Source organism: Ceratotherium simum, chromosome 13 (assembly GCF_057802395.1).
Source record: "Ceratotherium simum simum isolate JZ-2026a chromosome 13, ASM5780239v1, whole genome shotgun sequence".
NCBI classification, from domain to species: Eukaryota; Metazoa; Chordata; class Mammalia; order Perissodactyla; family Rhinocerotidae; genus Ceratotherium; species Ceratotherium simum.
This window is the reverse complement of record NC_141912.1, coordinates 37,823,641-37,842,008: the sequence shown is the minus strand read 5'-3', so window position 1 is coordinate 37,842,008 and position 18,368 is coordinate 37,823,641. Positions and strand designations below refer to the sequence as shown.

At 42.7% G+C, this 18,368-nt stretch overlaps 1 protein-coding gene across 5 annotated transcripts in view; it reads right to left on the bottom strand.

The window, feature by feature from the left end:
• Positions 1 to 2,847: 2,847 nt before the first annotated feature.
• Positions 2,848 to 18,368, bottom strand: part of KCTD20 (potassium channel tetramerization domain containing 20) — a 36,551-nt gene continuing 21,030 nt past the window's right edge. For 2 of the 5 annotated variants that reach the window (XM_087438518.1, XM_014782762.2), the window contains 7 exons: positions 17,480 to 17,685; positions 15,329 to 15,602; positions 12,391 to 12,493; positions 11,898 to 12,018; positions 10,067 to 10,264; positions 8,314 to 8,424; positions 2,848 to 6,545 (listed from right to left, as the gene is read on the bottom strand). In XM_087438518.1, the coding sequence (XP_087294644.1) occupies positions 6,253 to 6,545; positions 8,314 to 8,424; positions 10,067 to 10,264; positions 11,898 to 12,018; positions 12,391 to 12,493; positions 15,329 to 15,602; positions 17,480 to 17,639 (1,260 nt within the window). In that variant the 5' untranslated portion in view covers positions 17,640 to 17,685 and the 3' untranslated portion in view covers positions 2,848 to 6,252. The remainder of the gene's footprint in view (positions 6,546 to 8,313; positions 8,425 to 10,066; positions 10,265 to 11,897; positions 12,019 to 12,390; positions 12,494 to 15,328; positions 15,603 to 17,479; positions 17,686 to 18,368) is intronic. The other 3 variants (XM_087438520.1, XM_087438521.1, XM_087438519.1) reach the window with 2 other exon arrangements.

Below are 18,368 nucleotides of genomic sequence, written 5' to 3'. Positions count from 1 at the left end.
TTTGTACAACTGTTTACACCCCAGCTCCATTTTTTTCCAGCCTGGGGTCAACCAGGAATCTCACAGACTCCCTTGGCCGGGTCCACCAGAGCAGGGTTCAGTCTCTGGATGTTGTGTATTTGAGGAGGCCTATGGGGTCCCACTTAGCCCCTTCTCTGGGTAGGGAAAAGAGCCTCAGAGGAAAGAAGGGGCAAAGACCATTTAGGATAGGAACTGCAGGCAGAGAGAGGCTAAATGCAGCCAGAATGTGTATTCCTTCCAAGGCTCATGGGTTTCAAGAAACATGTTAGGAACCATTGGTGCAATATTGGTCCTGTTCACAGATATTCTGTTTCCTACTCTCTTAGCGGGAGTTAGAAAATAATCTAACTGTGCTGCATACTAAAACGAAACTGAATACTGATGTCATTCAGTCTCTTTGATTCAGGAGTGCATCAAAATTTTCTTCAATACCTGTTTATTTTTAGAATTACTTTCAAAAGTAAGATACAAATGAATTCCTTCGGGGTTAATATTCAGGCTCTGAACAGCAGGTTGCATATTTCAAAACTCATCTAGATGGCATAACAGAAATCCTCTGCTATTGATTGCTAATACTTTTTCTATGAATTGTTTCCTTGAAAAGCATATTTCCTGGATCACCTTCTCCTGTTTGTCTCTCCTGGGCCTCTGTGTAACCCAAATGATTTTTATTGAACCCAAAAGGATTCAGTGAATAGTATTTTTCTTTACTGGGTAGCATACATTTCACTGGAATGATCTATCAAAGCCAACACTGACTTAAAAACAGCCTCCATGATGCTTTTTCAGGCATATTTTCAGAGAACATCTAAGCATCCATGATATGCAGAGCTCAATACTAGGCACTCTGGGGTTGCAGTAGGGAGCCCACCCTGGTTCTGAACCACGGATCAGTTTGAGCATTCCTCCCTACCACGTAGCTTAACAGAATGCAGCACCAACTGTAAAGTTATTGTATTAGTGTTGATGTAACAGAGTACTGTTAGGCCAACCTAGAGTTGGGAAGCTTCCCAGAGATGTTTTTAAGTAGCAGTAATTTGGCAGAGGGGAATGTGAGCAGGCTAGGATTTTGGAGGCTGTTAGGTATGGTTTTGTGCTATGGTACAGGCGTGGAGCTGTGAATGAGAACACTCTGCACTCATTTTTCTGACTTCCTCATTTCCCTCTCCGACTTCAACCCACTCCATTCTGGTTTCTATCCCTTGTGTGAAACATGTTAGTAGTAATTATCCCAGTATAAAACATGCTGTTATTAATTTTTATAATCATTTCTCTGATCACTGGTGTCCTAATTGCCATATCCATTGGTTTCTCTTCAGTCCTCATCTTACTTGATTAACCTGCTGCACCCTGTCAAAAGTCAATACTGTTGACTTTTGAAAAAAATTCTACTCCCACCTGACTTCCTTCTCAGTAGTTCCTCTGCCACCACTTAAATGCTGGTGCTTCCATGTAGCCAAGTGCCTACTAGAAATTGCCATCTGGAAGGCCTCCTACAGGCTCAAGCTAAAGCTGTCCAAAAGGAGCTCCTCTTGCCTTCATAGCCATTATTCTAGCTCAGTCCACCCAGCTGTCCAAGCCAGAAACTTCTTGCATGGCTCCCATCAGTAAACACGTACAGCTCCAGAGCGTGCCCATCCATCCTCCTGGTGCCTTCATCATTCCTTCCCAAATCCATTGCAGTGGTCTCTTAGCTGACCTCTTTGTCCCTGGTCCTTCCCTTTTCAAGTGTTACCCTTCCTGCTGCCAAAGAAATTCTTTTAAATTTCAAATCTGATCATATCATTCTCCTGCATAAAACCCTTTAGGGCTCCCAATAGTGTATATGATGAGACCAAACACCTTTGAGGTACAAGAGCCCTTCCTTACTCCAGCCTCATCTCTGCATCACCCCATCCTCTTCCCTGATGACAAGGAGCGATTATTTCATCTTTGCTCGGATAGTTGAGTTGCCCTGGAATACTTCCTCTCCTTGTATTCAGATCCACAACTAGTGTTCATCCTCCACAATTTGGTTCGCGTGTCACTGCTAGACTCCTCTTGTGAACTCTACTCACAGTAAACCAGGCTACTCCATCCTTTTCGTCTTCCTGAGTGACCTGTTTGTTTACAGATCTCTTCTCCATGTGATTATAAAAGCCCCTTGAAGGGGGGCATTGTATCCTAGTCCGTGTATCCCTGTGGCTAAGCAATGCTTAGCACAGAATAAACTCAACAGGCCATGTCTTCAGAGCATGTTCTTAACCTCTGTGCTGATACAGGGTAGGCCTGCCAGGGAGGCGCAGGCTTGCTTTAGCACCCCTGGCAGTTGTCAGCATCACCAATAAGCTCCCAGGCTAACTGAGCTAAGGGAGCTTAGTAGACACCTGGCTAGGGCAGGGCCAAGTCACAGAGACCAAAGGATGAGCAAGCAGCTCTATAGCAGTGTTTCCAGGGACCTGCCTGGACTCTGCCCTACCTTCTCCCCTGCCTTTCCTTCCTGGCATGGTTCCTCACTTGCTTTACACCAAAACTAGAACACAAGTCTGTCAGTCCTCTTACCCTTCAAATTTACATTTGGCTTTGTGGGGTCCTGCGTAGTTGGATTTGAGGGTTCCAGGGGTCCTAAATGCAAGTTAACCAGGAACTTGAGAAAGCAGACCATTAGGGCTCTGGAACCTGTGAGCTATAAAGAAACAGCAGGGTGGGAAAAGCACACACAGGCTCAAGGCGAGCCCTATGGCCCCCGTAGGAAAGGAAGAGGCTCTGTTCTGGGCACTGCGGGTGCTACTCCTTTCAGTCCCTTTTCACATCTGCCAATTTTATTTTCTGCTAAGAAACAACATGGACACAAATGATAATATTTTATTATTATAGAAAAAGCATCCCGAATATAGGATTTCGTAAACACTGATAGGTGAACAAGTGCAACTTTAAAAGTGAATACAAAGTAAAGAGGCAAAACCTACAAGCATTTTGCCTTTGAGAAATGTCCTATTCTCCTGCAGAGGTGATCCCCCCAGAGCACAAATGTGGCTCCATCTCCCAAGAAGGCGTCAGGTTTGCTTTCTGAACTCACTGTGCCCATTTTAACAATTTCAAAATGATGGCAAGAAGTGGCATCGAATAAATGACTAATACCCCCTGATTCTTTAACTTTCTGTTGACACTTGATAAAAAAGGCTGCATATCACATTTTGACAATTTGAGTTAAAGCCTGTGCTTTGATTGTTTTTACTTACAGAAAGACCTGTTGGAACACTATTTGCAAATATATCCACCCTTCCCAGGCTTATTCCACAATATTTTCATAGACCTCTATACATTAGATATCACACTGTTCTCTTGGAATTTAGTTAAAATAATATTGGCTATTGCACATTGTGCAGTAAATCCAACTACTTTCTAGTTTCCTTACCCTTTTTGCTGTCATTCTTTCAATACGTCTCCCCCACATTGGGGAAACCATTAAGTAATCTCACCAGACACATTCTGACACTGTCTCCTTGCCCACTCTCCAACTCTACAATGGCAATGTTTCCTAATCAACTATACATGATAGGATGCAGACACAAACTCAAGATTCTAAACCTCAAATTCAGGTTCATCTTGGCCTGCTGAGATACCTCTGAGTAAGACAGTCTGGGTAAAACCATTTTCTTATGAAAATGTTTCTGTATAAACAGCCTGGCTTACTTATTTAGGCACTTAGAAAAAATATCAAACCTGAGTTCCACCTTTTTTAGTAGAAACAACACCTCTTGCCCAGCTGGCCAGTGACTGACTGAAGGGAATGGCCACAATCCAGCCCTCGTCCCTGTGAGCACTGAGAGGTCCTGCCGTTGCGGAATGTCCTGGCCCTGGGAACCGAGCCACTGTGGCTGAAGGGAACCACCCAATTACAGTGATGCTGAGCTCCAGGCTGGGAGGGCACGGGGTGGTGAAACCTCCCTTTGTACCATAAGGAGCCTGTGGACCCAGCTTTCCCCTCAGTCACCAGCACCTGCTGACACTGGCAGATTCACCTCCACAGATTTCCAGCTCACTGAAACCCTATGGGTTGGGGCCAAAAGCATATTAACCCAATTTGGAGGGAAAAAAGACCTAGTTCTTGAAAGTCTGAGGAAATTAATCATTTACATAGAACACAGTGTTAAGTACATGCCATCCTTTCATACCTGGCTTTTTACCCAAGCAAGGACTAAGTAGTTTTAGAGTGTTAGCTGGAGCACGTTTATACTTAAATGTTAACAATATGTAAGCTGTATTAATGTCAGAAACTACATAGTTAATTCAGATTTCCTTTGTGATGGCACGGAAGTCAACTGAAAAGTGTAAAGGAAGCACCATTAAACAATTACAAGGGCTAGTCAACTACTAGTTGAATGTATGAATTTAGTACTGGTGAGGTCAAAGCCAAACCTGACCTCAAATATGAGCCAATTAGTTTCACAGAAGTAAAACTACCCTCTGGCTACAAAATAACCCTAAACCTTAACCCTGGCCATCAGCCTTACCAATGGATGCCAATGGTAATCAGAAGAACTCTGCAGGTGGGAGATGGCTCAGTTTTAACCCCTTACTACTACTATTTCTGAGTAAGGAACAGAGCACTGATTTCCACTGTGATGCTGATGCACAGAGAACCCACTTCCTAAGAACACTCTTGTTCTTCAAGCCTGCAAACAGTAGGTTTCAACACCCATCTAACTTTACCTTTGGAGGACTGTGACTAGGGCAGTCATAAAAATGCAATCAAGTAGCTTGCCTTACCGTATCTCATGGGAATGGAATTGAAGAAAATCAGTCACGTTCTTATCTGAAAGAACTTGAAGGAAACTACGTGTCTCTTCATAATTTGTGATGAGTAAATGCTCTGGGTAGGTGCCTGGAAGGCCAACCTCTACAGCAAAATGGGAGATAATCTCAAGATACTTATATCTGGCTCTAGACTCTAAATTTTGCTCTGCTGTTAATAGCCATGGGGACATCAGGTAAGGTGGTTCAGTACTGGGGGGACTGGGGAGAGTGAGCTGGGTTGTCATACATCATGCACTGTTAACACAGAGCTGACAGATCAAACAAAATTACTAGGCCTAATTTCCCTTCAACTCATCCTTCCTTTGGGGATGACACTATGGTTTTCTTACCCACTGTGAGCAGTTGATAGGCTATTTCAAAAACTGAAATATCTTGATACCCAGAAACATTCCATAGTATGAAAAAAATATACAAAGAAAAATCCTGCGCCAGGAAAAAGCCTGAGCAGGTGATGTTTTCCCACCCAGTTTCAGCCCAAATGCCCCCTCCCTGGAGCTCTTATAAGTCTTTCTATTGAGAAACTGAGCACTTGTGAGAAAATTCTGCCCACATCTTGAAAGCCTTTAAGCCACATCTAAGGTCTCCCAGCCACACCCACAGCAACATGCTGCCCTAGGGTGACGACCTATGGGCTTCATACCAGATTCCAAGAGAAGATAATCCAAGTGGCCTGATTTGGAGAGGTTCTACTTGAGTTGTAAGTTTCATTCCAAATGAATAATCAATTTGTTTAGGCTCAGAAACCTTGAAGCTAAAAAGGTTTCATAAACATTGTTATGCCATTATCCTTCCTGTCAAAGAATCTCTCTGTGTGGTTTTGGATTGTTCATTGCATTAATGAAGAACAGAACTGAATTTAAGCTCTTAGAAATTTCCTCTTGGACATTTTGAATGAGGGCCCAGTTCTTTCCAGGTGCAACCTGGGCACAGAGGCCCCCAGGAATGGCCTCTTCCCTAACCTCTAATGAGCATCCCGTTAGTGCCTGCTTGTGGAAGATGGAGATTGTCTTTTAAGTTTGGTCCCTTTGCTACTAAGTAATTTGCCTGGTATAAAACAAAACAAAACAGACAAAAGCCAAGAACAGAGTGTAAGGGACGAGGACTGCTTTGCTGAATATGAGGCAACAGGATTTCTTGACTTCCTTTCCTGCTTTTGCAGTTATGCAAAGACTCAGTGAACAGCACCAGACCCAAATTTTTCAAGTTACCAAGGCTGCTATAAAGCTAGTATCTTAATTACCAGTGAGTGCTTTGTCATCCTCTGCCGGAGGCACAGATTTACTGAAAAGGACACACGTTGATTATGGGAGAAAGGGAAAAGGATGAGGGAGAAGCATGTCTCCTACTCGGGATGAGACAAACCATGGGGAGAACTGGCTGTGAGCATCCCAGACAGAAAGGCTCTGAAGAGGGGTGGACCCACAGCTGGCCCTAATCCTGAAAGTCGTTAGAGGCCATCTGAGAAAGTGGGGCATTTAGCCGGTCAAGTTCATCTACTTGGGGTGGGTGGTACATTAGTATCTCCTGGTCCTCCAAGACATCTTCTCCAGCAGCTACCAGATTAGTGAGGGATTTGCTTCGAACACACTGGAAATCTACATGGCGACTCTTTCCTTCTTCCTTTTCCCACGACATCTGGATAAAGGGGCGCTGCACGTAATTATAGATTACTTCAGATCGGCCACCAGGTCTTCTCTTAATTTTTTCTTTACAGGTAGGGTAACCTGAAACAGGAAAAAGGCCGTTCTCATGACTCCAGCAAATTTCTCACTCTGGCTTCCATACTTTCTCCTTCCTAACCACATCAATTTTCTCCCAAATCCAAAGACTATCCATGAAAACTACTGGGAAAGTGACCAGCCTCTGACCATGCCCTCCCACCCCCAACCACCGACACGCTCGCTTCCCTCCTGCTCAGGTTAGTGGGTCTTGTCCCTAGAAGGGAAATAACAAAAATTCTATTCCTTCTAATGGAAGGGGGAGAGAAACCTCTTATTAATTTCAGAAGGCTTTAAGGCCTGCCCCATGGCTTAGCGGTTAAGTGCGTGCGCTCCGCTACTGGTGGCCCGGGTTCGGATCCTGGGCGCGCACCGACGCACCGCTTCTCTGGCCATGCTGAGGCCGCGTCCCACATACAGCAACTAGAAGGATGTGCAGCTATGACATACAACTATCTACTGGGGCTTTGGGGGGTAAAAAAAAAATGGAGGAGGATTGGCAATGGATGTTATCTCAGACCCAGTGTTCCTCAGCAAAAAGAGGAGGATTAGCATGGATGTTAGCTCAGGGCTGATCTTCCTCACAAAAAATAAATAAATAAATAAATAAATAAATAAAATTGTAAAAAGATGTGTGCTGCTTATTACCTCCATTCTAGCACTGATTGAGCACTAAAGTGCAAGTCATTAAAAAAAAAAATTTCAGAAGGCTTTAGAAACACTGGAAACAATACTATCAAACAAAAATCTTGCTAGGGCATAGCTACTCCAGTCCTCTAATGCCAGTGCTTAGAGGGCATGCTGTATGAGAAGTAGTTAAGGAAATGTGGACAGTTTAGCCTAAAGAAAAAACAGGAATGCAGCCTAAAACATCAGAAAGCCTGTCACATGGAAATGGGAGAAATCTTACTCAGAGTAACTTCAGAGCTAGAACTAGAAGGAACACAGAAGAGGGAGGTGGTTATCTATTAGATTCATGGAAGAATGTTCTCAAGGTAGAAAAGTTGGATGGGCTGCTCTGGGAAATGGAGTGATCCCTATCACCCTGTCCCTGGGGTTTCCAAAGAGACAAGGGAGGGACAAAGTAGAGAGAGGTTTAATAGACGATCTCAAAAATCTCTTCCAACTTTAAATTCCAACTGAAGTCAGATGGGTTCCATGGGCAGGACTGAGACAGCAAGAGTAGCAAAACACAAGAGTCAAAGACGCACGGAGGGGAGACCAGGATGGCTTTGGCACTCTCCAAGAATCAGTCTCCAAGACCCTTCCATGGAAACCACAGTTTGGGAGCCATTGCTCAAGATCATTTAAAGTTCTGGCCATACATCCAGATGGTCCTCAAAGGTATATAGTGGAATAAACTTAAATTTTGAGTCTCCAAGCTATGGTTTTCAGAAGGACCCTTCCAGATCCCAGGAAGATCCTCACCCAGACTGTTGGTGGAATGGCTCTCCTACTTGGTGAGCCCGTGAGCCTTGCACAGTTACCCACCAGTGTCCTTAGCCCTCACTGTTCTTTATCCTGAGGCAACAAACTGCAACTTATTCCTACAGCTGCTTTAAAGCATTTTCAACTGGAAGTAAAATGAAAAGGAAATGTAAGGTCAAACAAACAGAACAACGGAATCCTTCAAACTTGGGTACGAATGTAGTTTCCACGTGTGCCTATTCTCTAGGTCCCCTGGAAGCTGAGTTTTAAGGACATAAACTGTGGTCACAGATCCACCCTACTCCATGAGCCATGCAAGCTGAATATGGACTGGGATATTTTTTACCTTCAATTCCAATGCGAATGTTTTTCAGGCCCCGCTCCTTTAACACTGTTTTAGCGACATCCCGATTCTCAATATACTTGAAGAATCTGTAGAGCTTAGAGCTATAAAGAACTAGAAAAAAAAGAATCTGGTATTAGTCATGGAGCAAAGACCTCCATAAGATGAAGGAGATGACCTACCAGAATCAGACTAATGAAAGGTATATCTGAGCCCTGATGCCAAAAAGAATCCAGACGGATCACAGATTAAATGTTAAATAATAAATCAACCATGATAAAGAAACCATACAAGAAATGTTTATAGTCTCAGGGTGGAAAAGGCCTTTCTGGGTATGACATAAAACCTAGGAGCCATAAAAGAAAAACTGATACACTCGACTACATAAAAATACAACATCTCTGCTTAGCCAAAACCACCATTAACAAAGCACAAAAGACAATCAACTGGGAAAAATATTTGCAACTCATATCACAAAGGGTTAACTTACTTAATAAATAGAGTGGTAACAAATAGCTTTCACAAATCACTAAGTAAAAGACTAACAATCCAATTTTGTAATAAGCAAAGGGCATGAATACAGTTAACAGAAAAGGAAATTAAAATGGCTCTTAAAAATTAAAAAGGTTCAGTTTCATTCATGAAATGAGAAATGCAAATTAAAACTCAAATGAGATGCTGTTTTTTACATATCAGAGTGGCAAAGATAAAAGTTTATTTAGTAAAACACTGTTTTGCTGAGGGTATGGGAGACAAACCTGTCATACATCGTTTTGTGAGTGTAAGTCTGCTCAACCTTTACGGAGGATAATTTGGCAACATCAAAATTACAAAAGCACAAAGCTTTTGGCACAGAAATTCCATTTCTAGCAATATTATTCTATAGATATATACATATGTGAAAATACTATGTTTAAAGATTTTATTTACTCAGTTTTTCCCCCCAAAGCCCCAGTAGATAGTTGTACGTCATAGGTTCACATCCTTCTAGTTGCTGTACGTGGGACTCGGCCTCGCGTTGGACAGAGAAGTGGTGCCTCGGGGCGCTCCCGGGATCCGAACCCAGGCCGCTAGCATCAGAGCGCGCGCACTTAACCGCTAAGCCACGGGGCCGGCCCGAAAATACTATGTTTAAAAGGATATTCACAACAGCATCATTTATAATTTATAGCTTAAATGTCCATCAACAGGGCTGGTTAAATGAATTATGGCACTCTCATGCAATGGAATACTACACAGCCATAAAAATGATCGTGGAAGCTTTTTCTGTAAGACATAGTATAGAACAGTCTGTATAATATGGTATCACTTGGAAAAAACATGTATGTAATTGCTTATGTATGTGCATTGAATACATCTGGAAGGATATAAAAGAAACTGAGGAGGAAAACTAGGTAGATGAGTCAGGGGTGGGAACAAGACTTTTCAATGTATATCCTTTTGTACTTTTTGAATTTTTAATTATTACCAATGCAAAAGGACTTAAAAATGAAACAAATGGAGGGCAGAATGATAGCACCATTTAACGTGCTGCCTCAGTACTGCCAGAGTCCCAGACACCAGGAGTAGCAGTGGGAGGTCTAACTATGTGCCCCAGCGGAGAAGTTAGACCTGCATCACTAGACTGAATTGATCATCCAGGTGAGTGTGCTCACCACCAGCTCAACAGGGATATTCATGTTGGTTCTAGGATCTAGCTGGTACTCTGGGCAGCAAGTTTTTGCTGAAAACATCTATACCATGAGGGGGCTCCTACTTTGGGAATATTCCTCCCCCATGGGTGGGGGGTGGTCTTCATCCCAGTCCACAGAATCCTCATCGGTCAGCACAACGATGTGGCACTCCCGCTCGCCTTTCTTGGCACAGTCCACCATGATGGGCAGGATCAGCTCTTCGAGGTAGTGATCAAACTGCTTGTGAGCACCATCGTTGGACAGTTCATGCAGCAAAGCACCTGGGGAGAGACAGTGCAGGTGAACATCCTCTCTGCCCAATGCGTGTATTACTGGAGCGAAAAAGACTATGAGATAACAGCTGTTATCATTGATAAGGTCCAGGAAGTAGCCCATTTAAAGGCAGAGATTGTTTCCAGCTCCAAGGTGACAATTAAGCTGATTTTGTTAGATCTGTTTCACATTCTACCACTCTTCAATTTCCTCATGTTTAATAATCCTTGAGCATTCTGATAAATTGAGGTTTTGTTGGACACACAGTGTCAGACCATGAACATTGATTCTAGAAAGAGACAGACCATCATTTGGGGATGACTCTTTATATACCTCTTCTGAAGATACTCTGGACCCCAATGTCATAGTGTTAGAGTACCAAAGAAGAGGAATAACCTCAAGTTTGGCAACACTGAAAGACCTGCTGTAAGTGTGTACTAGACCCGGTAGAGAAACCACAAGTCCAGAGAACTTCATGGAATGTGCAGAGAAATGTATCAGGAAATTCAAAAAATAATTTTTATTTATTTATTTATTTTGTGAGGAGATCAGTCCTGTGCTAACATCTGCCAACCCTCCTCTTTTTTTGCTGAGGAAGACTGGCCCTGGGCTAACATCTGTGCCCATCTTCCTCCACTTTATATGGGACGCCGCCACAGCATGGCTTGCCAAGCAGTGCGTCGGTGAGTGCCCGGGATCCGAACCGGTGAACCCCGGGCCGCTGCAGCGGAGTGCGCGCACTTAACCGCTTGCACCACCGGGCCGGCCCCAAAAAATAATTTTTAAAATAATTTCAGGAAGCTTAAGTAATGATAAGAGCATGGAGTTTGTAGTCAGACAATCAGTTCTAATCCCAGCTTTAATGCTTAGAGCTTTTAACAAACTAATTTCTCAGTCTTCTCATTTGTTAAATGAGGTTTTCACCATCTTTCAGAGTTAACTGTTGTAAGATTTAAGCAAGTTCACATCTATAAAGCACTTGGCAAACACTAAGTTAATAATAATGATAAAATTAACTGTAAGAAGAACCCAGCCCAGGCCAGCCCCGTGGCTTAGCGGTTAAGTGCGCGCGCTCCGCTACTGGAGGCCTGGGTTCGGATCCCGGGCACGCACCGACGCACCACTTGTCCGGCCGTGCTGAGGCCGCATCCCACATACAGCAACTAGAAGGATGTACAGCTATGACATACAACTATCTACTGGGGCTCTGAGGAGAAAAAGGGACAAAAAAGGAGGAGGATTAGCAATAGATGTTAGCTCAACGCTGGACTTCCTCACACACAAAAAAAACAAACAAAAAAAACAAAGCTTAAAAAAAAAAAATAAGAACCCAGCCAATTTGTGCTGTTTGACTTTACTAGTAGCCTTCCCTCATATCTGAGAATAGTTGAGATGCCAAGGTCCCAAGAGGGAAAGCAATTAGCTCGGTGACTCATGGGTCAAGCTAGATTTAGAACACACTACATGTTCTCTTTTGTTTACTCCACTTCCTCACAGTGCTCTGCAGCAAGAGAGGGGATGGGTTAGTGTCACATCTCTGCCTCTGCAGATGATTTTCAATCCACAGTTGAAACTCTGTTTAGTAATAAAAATATCAGTCAGTTCCAAGGAAACTCAAAATTCAGCTACTCCTGTACTTACTCAGATCCTGACATCGGATAGTGTTGAAGTCAAAGTTAATGCAGAGATAATCGCACGTATCCCTAAGGTCTGGGATAGAGATGCCATCAGGACAGTTGATAATACCAGTTTTGTAATAATCCTGTAAATAGATTAGGAAGAAGAAATGTAGGCAGAGAACAAGATAAAAAGTTACCTCTTCAACCCCCTATTCATTCCTGGTTCTGTTCAAGTGATGAGTTACTAGAACTATCACCAAGTTGGTTGATTCATTAGATGGCAAAGTGGCCCCAGGTATCCTGACATGTTTAATAATCACGACATCTTGATACCTGACTGAGCTCACATAAGCAAGAAGGACTTAAAAGTTACAGGAATAGAAAATAAAGAGGGAAAGGCAATCACTGGAAACTGGAGACCCTGAAGTCAGTAACACAGTTTGATGGAACTCCAGAGGCTTCTGACTCTATATGCCCCCAGGGGAAGAGGGGGTAACGCAAAGGCGACTACACACCAGCACTGTTCGAAATACAGTTGCACTGATTCCTTCAGCAATCTCATACTCGCCCTTCTCATTGGGCCGTGTGAAGTTGTACTCTCTTCCTGGTCCAAACATCCTGAAAGACACCCAGGCGACAACGTTACCCTCTCCAGCGAGATTCTTCACAGATGAGGCTTCTCCCTTCTTCACCTCATTCTGGAAGACTCCATCCCACACCCTCGCAGCATAAGTTAAAAACATGGCACTGGGACCCAACCCCTATAAACATACTCAAGCCTTAGGAAACTCCCTTCAGACAGGAAACATGGCAGCGACTGCTTTCAGCATTTGAGTGCAAGGAGGAATGAAGCAGCAAGTCCTCAAGGTTCACCTGTAGTGAGCTGCTGAGCCAGCGAATGAAGTAAAACAGCATCTGCAGAGCTGCCCTGGAAAACCTCTGGAGTGTGTGCGAGTTGCCTCTCACACCCTCCCCACTGCCCAGGAACCTGCCGACAGCCTGGCAGCTCAGGAAGAGCGTGGCCATGCTCCTGACCTTTCATTCCTTTCCCTCCTCTTCCAACAATTACCTCTCCAGTACACCAGTCCTCAACGCTTCTGAGTTCTGCTTTTCAACATCTAATCTGATAGATGAATCTGTATCAGTAGGTGCAGATATGTTAATACTTTCCCTTTCCTGCTACATTTTAAGGGTGCAGTTCTGGAAAAAATGCTCTTCTTCAATCCAAAGAGCAATTCTGGTGATGGGAATTTCAAGTCAAGTAGAAAAGGAGGGTAGGAATTAGGCTTATCAGCAGCTTGACATATTTCAGAGAGGCAGGCCTGCTCTGTGCGAAAACTCAGAGGTCAGGAGGGCACAGGGAAGAGGTCTGGCTTTTCTTACTCATTCTTCCCTTCTTTCAGATCCTCTTCAATAAAACTGGCCCCTTGACTTCTACTACTCCCGCTGCACTTCTGTGTATGAGTCGTGGAATGGGAAGCCAGCACGAGGGACGGGGCAGGGAGTCGGTATCTTTAGCCAGCCTGACTGGAATTTCCAGTGAGGACTCACTGCCATTTCCTTTCTGAAGCTACCAGGAAGCCCTGCTGTTCAACTGTTCAAAACTTATCTTCCACCCTGAATTGGCTGCTTTTCAGAGGTCTGAAAAAGACTCCATAGCACGTGCTTTCCAACTCACTACACCACATATAAGAAATCCATCCTGATAAAAGTAGTCTTCAAAGAATGCTGACATTTTTCTAGAACGTTCTGGTTGAAGCCTAGCTGAGACAGCTATGAATCAAAACAGTGAACAACATGCCATAAATATAATCCCCCCCATCTATCATCAGCAGGACCTAAGCTCAGAGTTATCTAGTAGTGGCATGGATTTGCATTAATCCATTCTCAGTCTCTCAGCTTGTCCCCCTTGTGACTAGTGGCCTACATTTGTGAGCTCACTGGCTAGGCTTATGAATACCGTATGTAGTAGCCACAGGACAGAACAAACCCAAGTAACTCTCAGAATTCATAACCTTGCCTGACTCAGCAGATGAGCCACCTAGATAAAGAATGAGAGTCTCTTTTTCATGAGACAATCCATTCCTAGATTCAAAGAACCAGTGTGTCACTCAAGAATCGATTACCCAGAAAATCCTTACCTTTCTTCTCTTGATCACTACCAGAGGCAACCTATCTCAAACAGCCAGCCTGCCCCGAGGAACACTTTTTTGTGGGAAGGGGCAATAGTGGTGGTAATACCAAGACTGAGGACAGGAAGTCAAGTCTGATAAAATATAGGGCCAATTTGGAAAATGTTTTAATGTTCTAGTTTAATCTTAATTCAGATGTTTGAGAAATACATAGGTTTGGGTCTGGTAAAAAATGGTTCATCATGAATATGTATGTATATGTTCAAATATACACATATTTGAATAGCTGGATTCCATAATAGCTTAAAATTCAGCAAATTAGTGTGGCCCATTCTGATTTCTACTTCAGTTCAAATTAGTTCAAAGTCCTGAGTGAGGCCAGATCTTCAAATAAAATAAGATCTACTTCTAAGAAGATAAAAACCCTCAAAAGCCAAATTATTATTATTTTACTCTTATCCCAGTTGCTCCTCCTCATGTTGAGGTCTACGGTTGTCTCCTAACTCCCAGCCCAGGCTCCAAGAGTACTTCCCGGAGAGTGCTCCTCCTTGGCAGGCGCCTTCCATTTCCTAAACTCTATCCTAAGAAGCTGCGGGCAGGGGATGGTGAGAGGAGGATAAGACCATAGTCAGAATGAAGCAGCACAGAGAATGGAATACGAAGAACAGAGAGCAATCGTGAAACAAAACAGCCAGATGTAAAGATTCAGTTTCAGAAAACTTGAGTTGTGATGGAGGCATTAGAAAATGACAGCATAACACCTATTGCCAAGCATAACTGGCAAAGATGGCAGGCAAAACGCTTTTCAGTAAAATGGCTTTGTTCTTGTGTCATGTGGAACATTTGTCTAATTCTGTTTATTAAAAGACAAAAGACAAAAAAAAAAAAAGAACACAACTTAGAGCTCACCTTATCCCAGTGTCTTTGACCTGTGGAACTCAGAAAACATTCCTTTTGTGAGGTTATACAAATTGTGGATAAAAGAAATTAAGTATCTGACTTCTGTTTTAGAGTGAGTTTACAGAGGAATAGGGAATGAGATTCAGCAGACTATTTTCCATAGTTCCAAATGACTGCACTCCCTTTTGTGGGGGCTCATTTCAGTATACTGGTTTTGTAAATAAAATAAATATTCCCCCCCAAAAAGTCACTAACACATATAAGGCTTTTACCAGCTTGCCCTCTAGGTCTCACAAAAGTATGAAGGTAGAGAAATAAGCAGTGCAATGTTTTTTATTCTGATATCTAATGCAAGATAAACAGCAGGTATTTCTATTCACAGAGAACAGAGTGAACTTGGAAGGAAATTATCATCAATTACCTTCCCAACATGGTGTCTGGATGAGCAGTGAAAATTTGTGGATTCACAACAAAACGTGTGCCATCTACAAGAAGTGTCACTTTCTCTGGTGCCTGGGAATGAATATTACTGCCAAAGCCCACAGTGCTGTTTCCAAATCGTTCTGGAGCAATAAAGGGTTCATGGTTCCGTTTATTCCCACTTTGGCAGCAAGAGCCTTTGATGTCTTCAGGAAGTGGCATTATGTGCGGGAACTGAAGGTTTGCTGGCTGAGAGGCATAGTCAAATGAAAGGTCTAAAAGATCAAACAAACAAACCAAAATAACGTGACAGCAAAAAGTCTTGGGGGAAAAACAAACAAAAAGACCAAACTTTTAGGTGTTCACAGACAAAAACTCTTGCCTAGGGCAAGTGAAGAAAAAATACAAACGAGCGACTCATTGGATGCCCCGGAGCTTTTTCCCATTGTACATGTGTTGGGGAGGGGGAATGAAGGCAGTAATGTCCACACTTTACAATAAAATGTAATATCCTTCTTACCTCCCAAGGCTGAAAATAAATGTCTCATTCCCACCCCTCATATACTTCAAATCTGTACACAATAATTCATGAACATGATTACTGCCCATGACCTCTGGGAAATTAGTCTGATTTTTGGCACTTAGATAACCAAATAAGTTGTTAGCTAGAGTGCACTCAATTTTTTCCCGTTTGCTTCTAGAAAAAAGGAAACCAAGATTGAGACCAAAAACCTATTTAGGGCTCATATCCTATAGCTTCTGATAAATTTTTAATGTGGCCCTGTGTTTGCATGCCAAGAACTAAGTTTCCACACAATCCATGGGCAAAATTGTAACAAAAACACACTGTAATCGCTGAGGCAGGCTTTCACACTCGGAAATGCTATTCTTAAAAATGCAAGTAGGGGGGCTGGCCTGGTGGCGTAGTGGTTAAGTTCGCATGCTACGCTTCCACAGCCTGGGGTTCACAGGTTCAGATCCCAGGCACAGACCTACACACCAGTGGCTCATCGAGCCATGCTGTGGCGGCCTCCCACACACAAAATAGAAGAAGACTGGCACAGATATTAGCTCAGGGACAATCTTCCTCACCAAAAAAAAAAGAAAAAAAAAGAAAGTAGGTACCTAAATTACTACTTCAGTTCTTTAGAAAGCTTGATTTTTTTCCCCCAGCAATGAGGCAATTAAATTGGGTTGATTCCTGAAGGATGCCTCAGGTTCCACCCTGCTTAAGTGGGTGAGCAGGAAGAGACTCACTGCATGAATTCTCCCTCATGGTGCACTCTAGGGGGGCAGTCACACTCTGCTTTTCTGTCAGCTGACATACACAAAATAACAGCAGAGCCTGGTTCAGAAAGACACAGGTTCAAATCCCAGTCCTCTACTTCCTAGCAGTGTGAACCTGAGCAAGTTACCCAAGGTTTTGAAGCCTCATTTTTCTCATCTGTCAAAGGAGGATTAACCTAAGAAGGGATCGGCAAACTTTCTGTAAAGGGCCAGAAAATAAATATTTTTGGCTTTGTGGGTCATAGTCTCTGCCTTTGTGGCAGGAAAGCAGCCATAGCCAATATGTAAACAAATGGGCACATGGCTGTATTTCAAAATTTTATTTACAAAAACAGGCAGTCCAGATTTGACTGTAGCTTGCCACCCTTGATCTAAAAAATGTAGGTAAAGTTCCTAGCACAGTGAATGCTCAATAAATGGTAACTGCTATTGTTATTGTTGCTACTATTTTCATTAAAAGTTAAAAAGAACCTAACAGTTTATGAAGAGCCTTCACGTCCATTAACTCAATAATCTTCCAGCCTTGTGAGGTAAGAATATTATTATCCCTGTTTTCTAGATTAAGAAACCCTGATCTCATCCAAGGTTACAGCTGATAAGTAGCAGAGCTAGATTTTGAATCTGTCTTCTGACTCCAAACCCATGATTATTTTTCTTACACTGTTATCACCAAGTTAAATGTGCTAGACTGATTAAATAAGTGGAGATTTTCTGTGACGCTCAGCTTTATATAATTGTGATATGTAAGCTAAGCCAATTAACTAGATATTTTATTTAGATTAAGAACATTTATATGCCTTCTGGGTGGAGTGGATGCTCAGTGTCAGAAAGCCCTCCAAATTAAGTCAACATCTAATCACAGTACCATCATTCCTGGGACCTAGAGGATAAGCAAGAGTTTGAAGACCAGAAGAACCCAGGCTATTTGTTTCTTTTTCTTGGGCTGCAGCTGAGGCTTCATCCGTCAGGCAGCTGGCCTCCTGCCGCAATAACCTGTCGCTCTCACTGCCACGGTGAACGTTCATCCTTGGACTCTGTATCCTGAACTGTCTGCTTCATCAGAAAGAAGTCCTGGAGGACAGGAATGCTCATGATTTAGAACTGTCTAAGAACAGTTTCCAAGGACTTTCATGGCATGAAAGCCAAACTAGAGAAATGGCAGCTCTCATTCTTGTTCTGAGAAGAAATGACATCTTAAACATTTCTATGTTTTTTTTTTTTATTGAGAACTGGGCTTAATTAAAGTGTCTTTACCAAATCACCAAGCATGTTGATAAACTTGTTACTAGGGAATAATTTTAAGCTTTATCCATAAACAGACATCAAATTCACTGACTGTGGCCACATTCACGATCAATTCTACATAGTAAATGGTGGTACAATAATTTGGTGGTATTGTTTATACCACAGAGACACAAAGGAGGGAAGGGAAGTCTAATTGGTCAATTAAAGAAAACCTGCACATATATTTTTAAAAATTGAGACAGATACACCCCTGCAACAATTAAGCACTAGGAAACGAAATACAACTGCAAGCATAATGCTAGTATGAGAGTTGAAACTAAAAGTAACCTACACTAAAAAAAGCAAAATTTGATTTATGTAAGTGCTCAAGTTCTCCTTTATAAGTTCTCTCTTTCACTTTACATACCTTATGCTCAACCACCAACTCCCACCTCAAAATCACACCAAGATGTCACTGGCTATAAGGCTGACTTTCCCCCAAGCAGTGCACAATCATGATGAACAACACC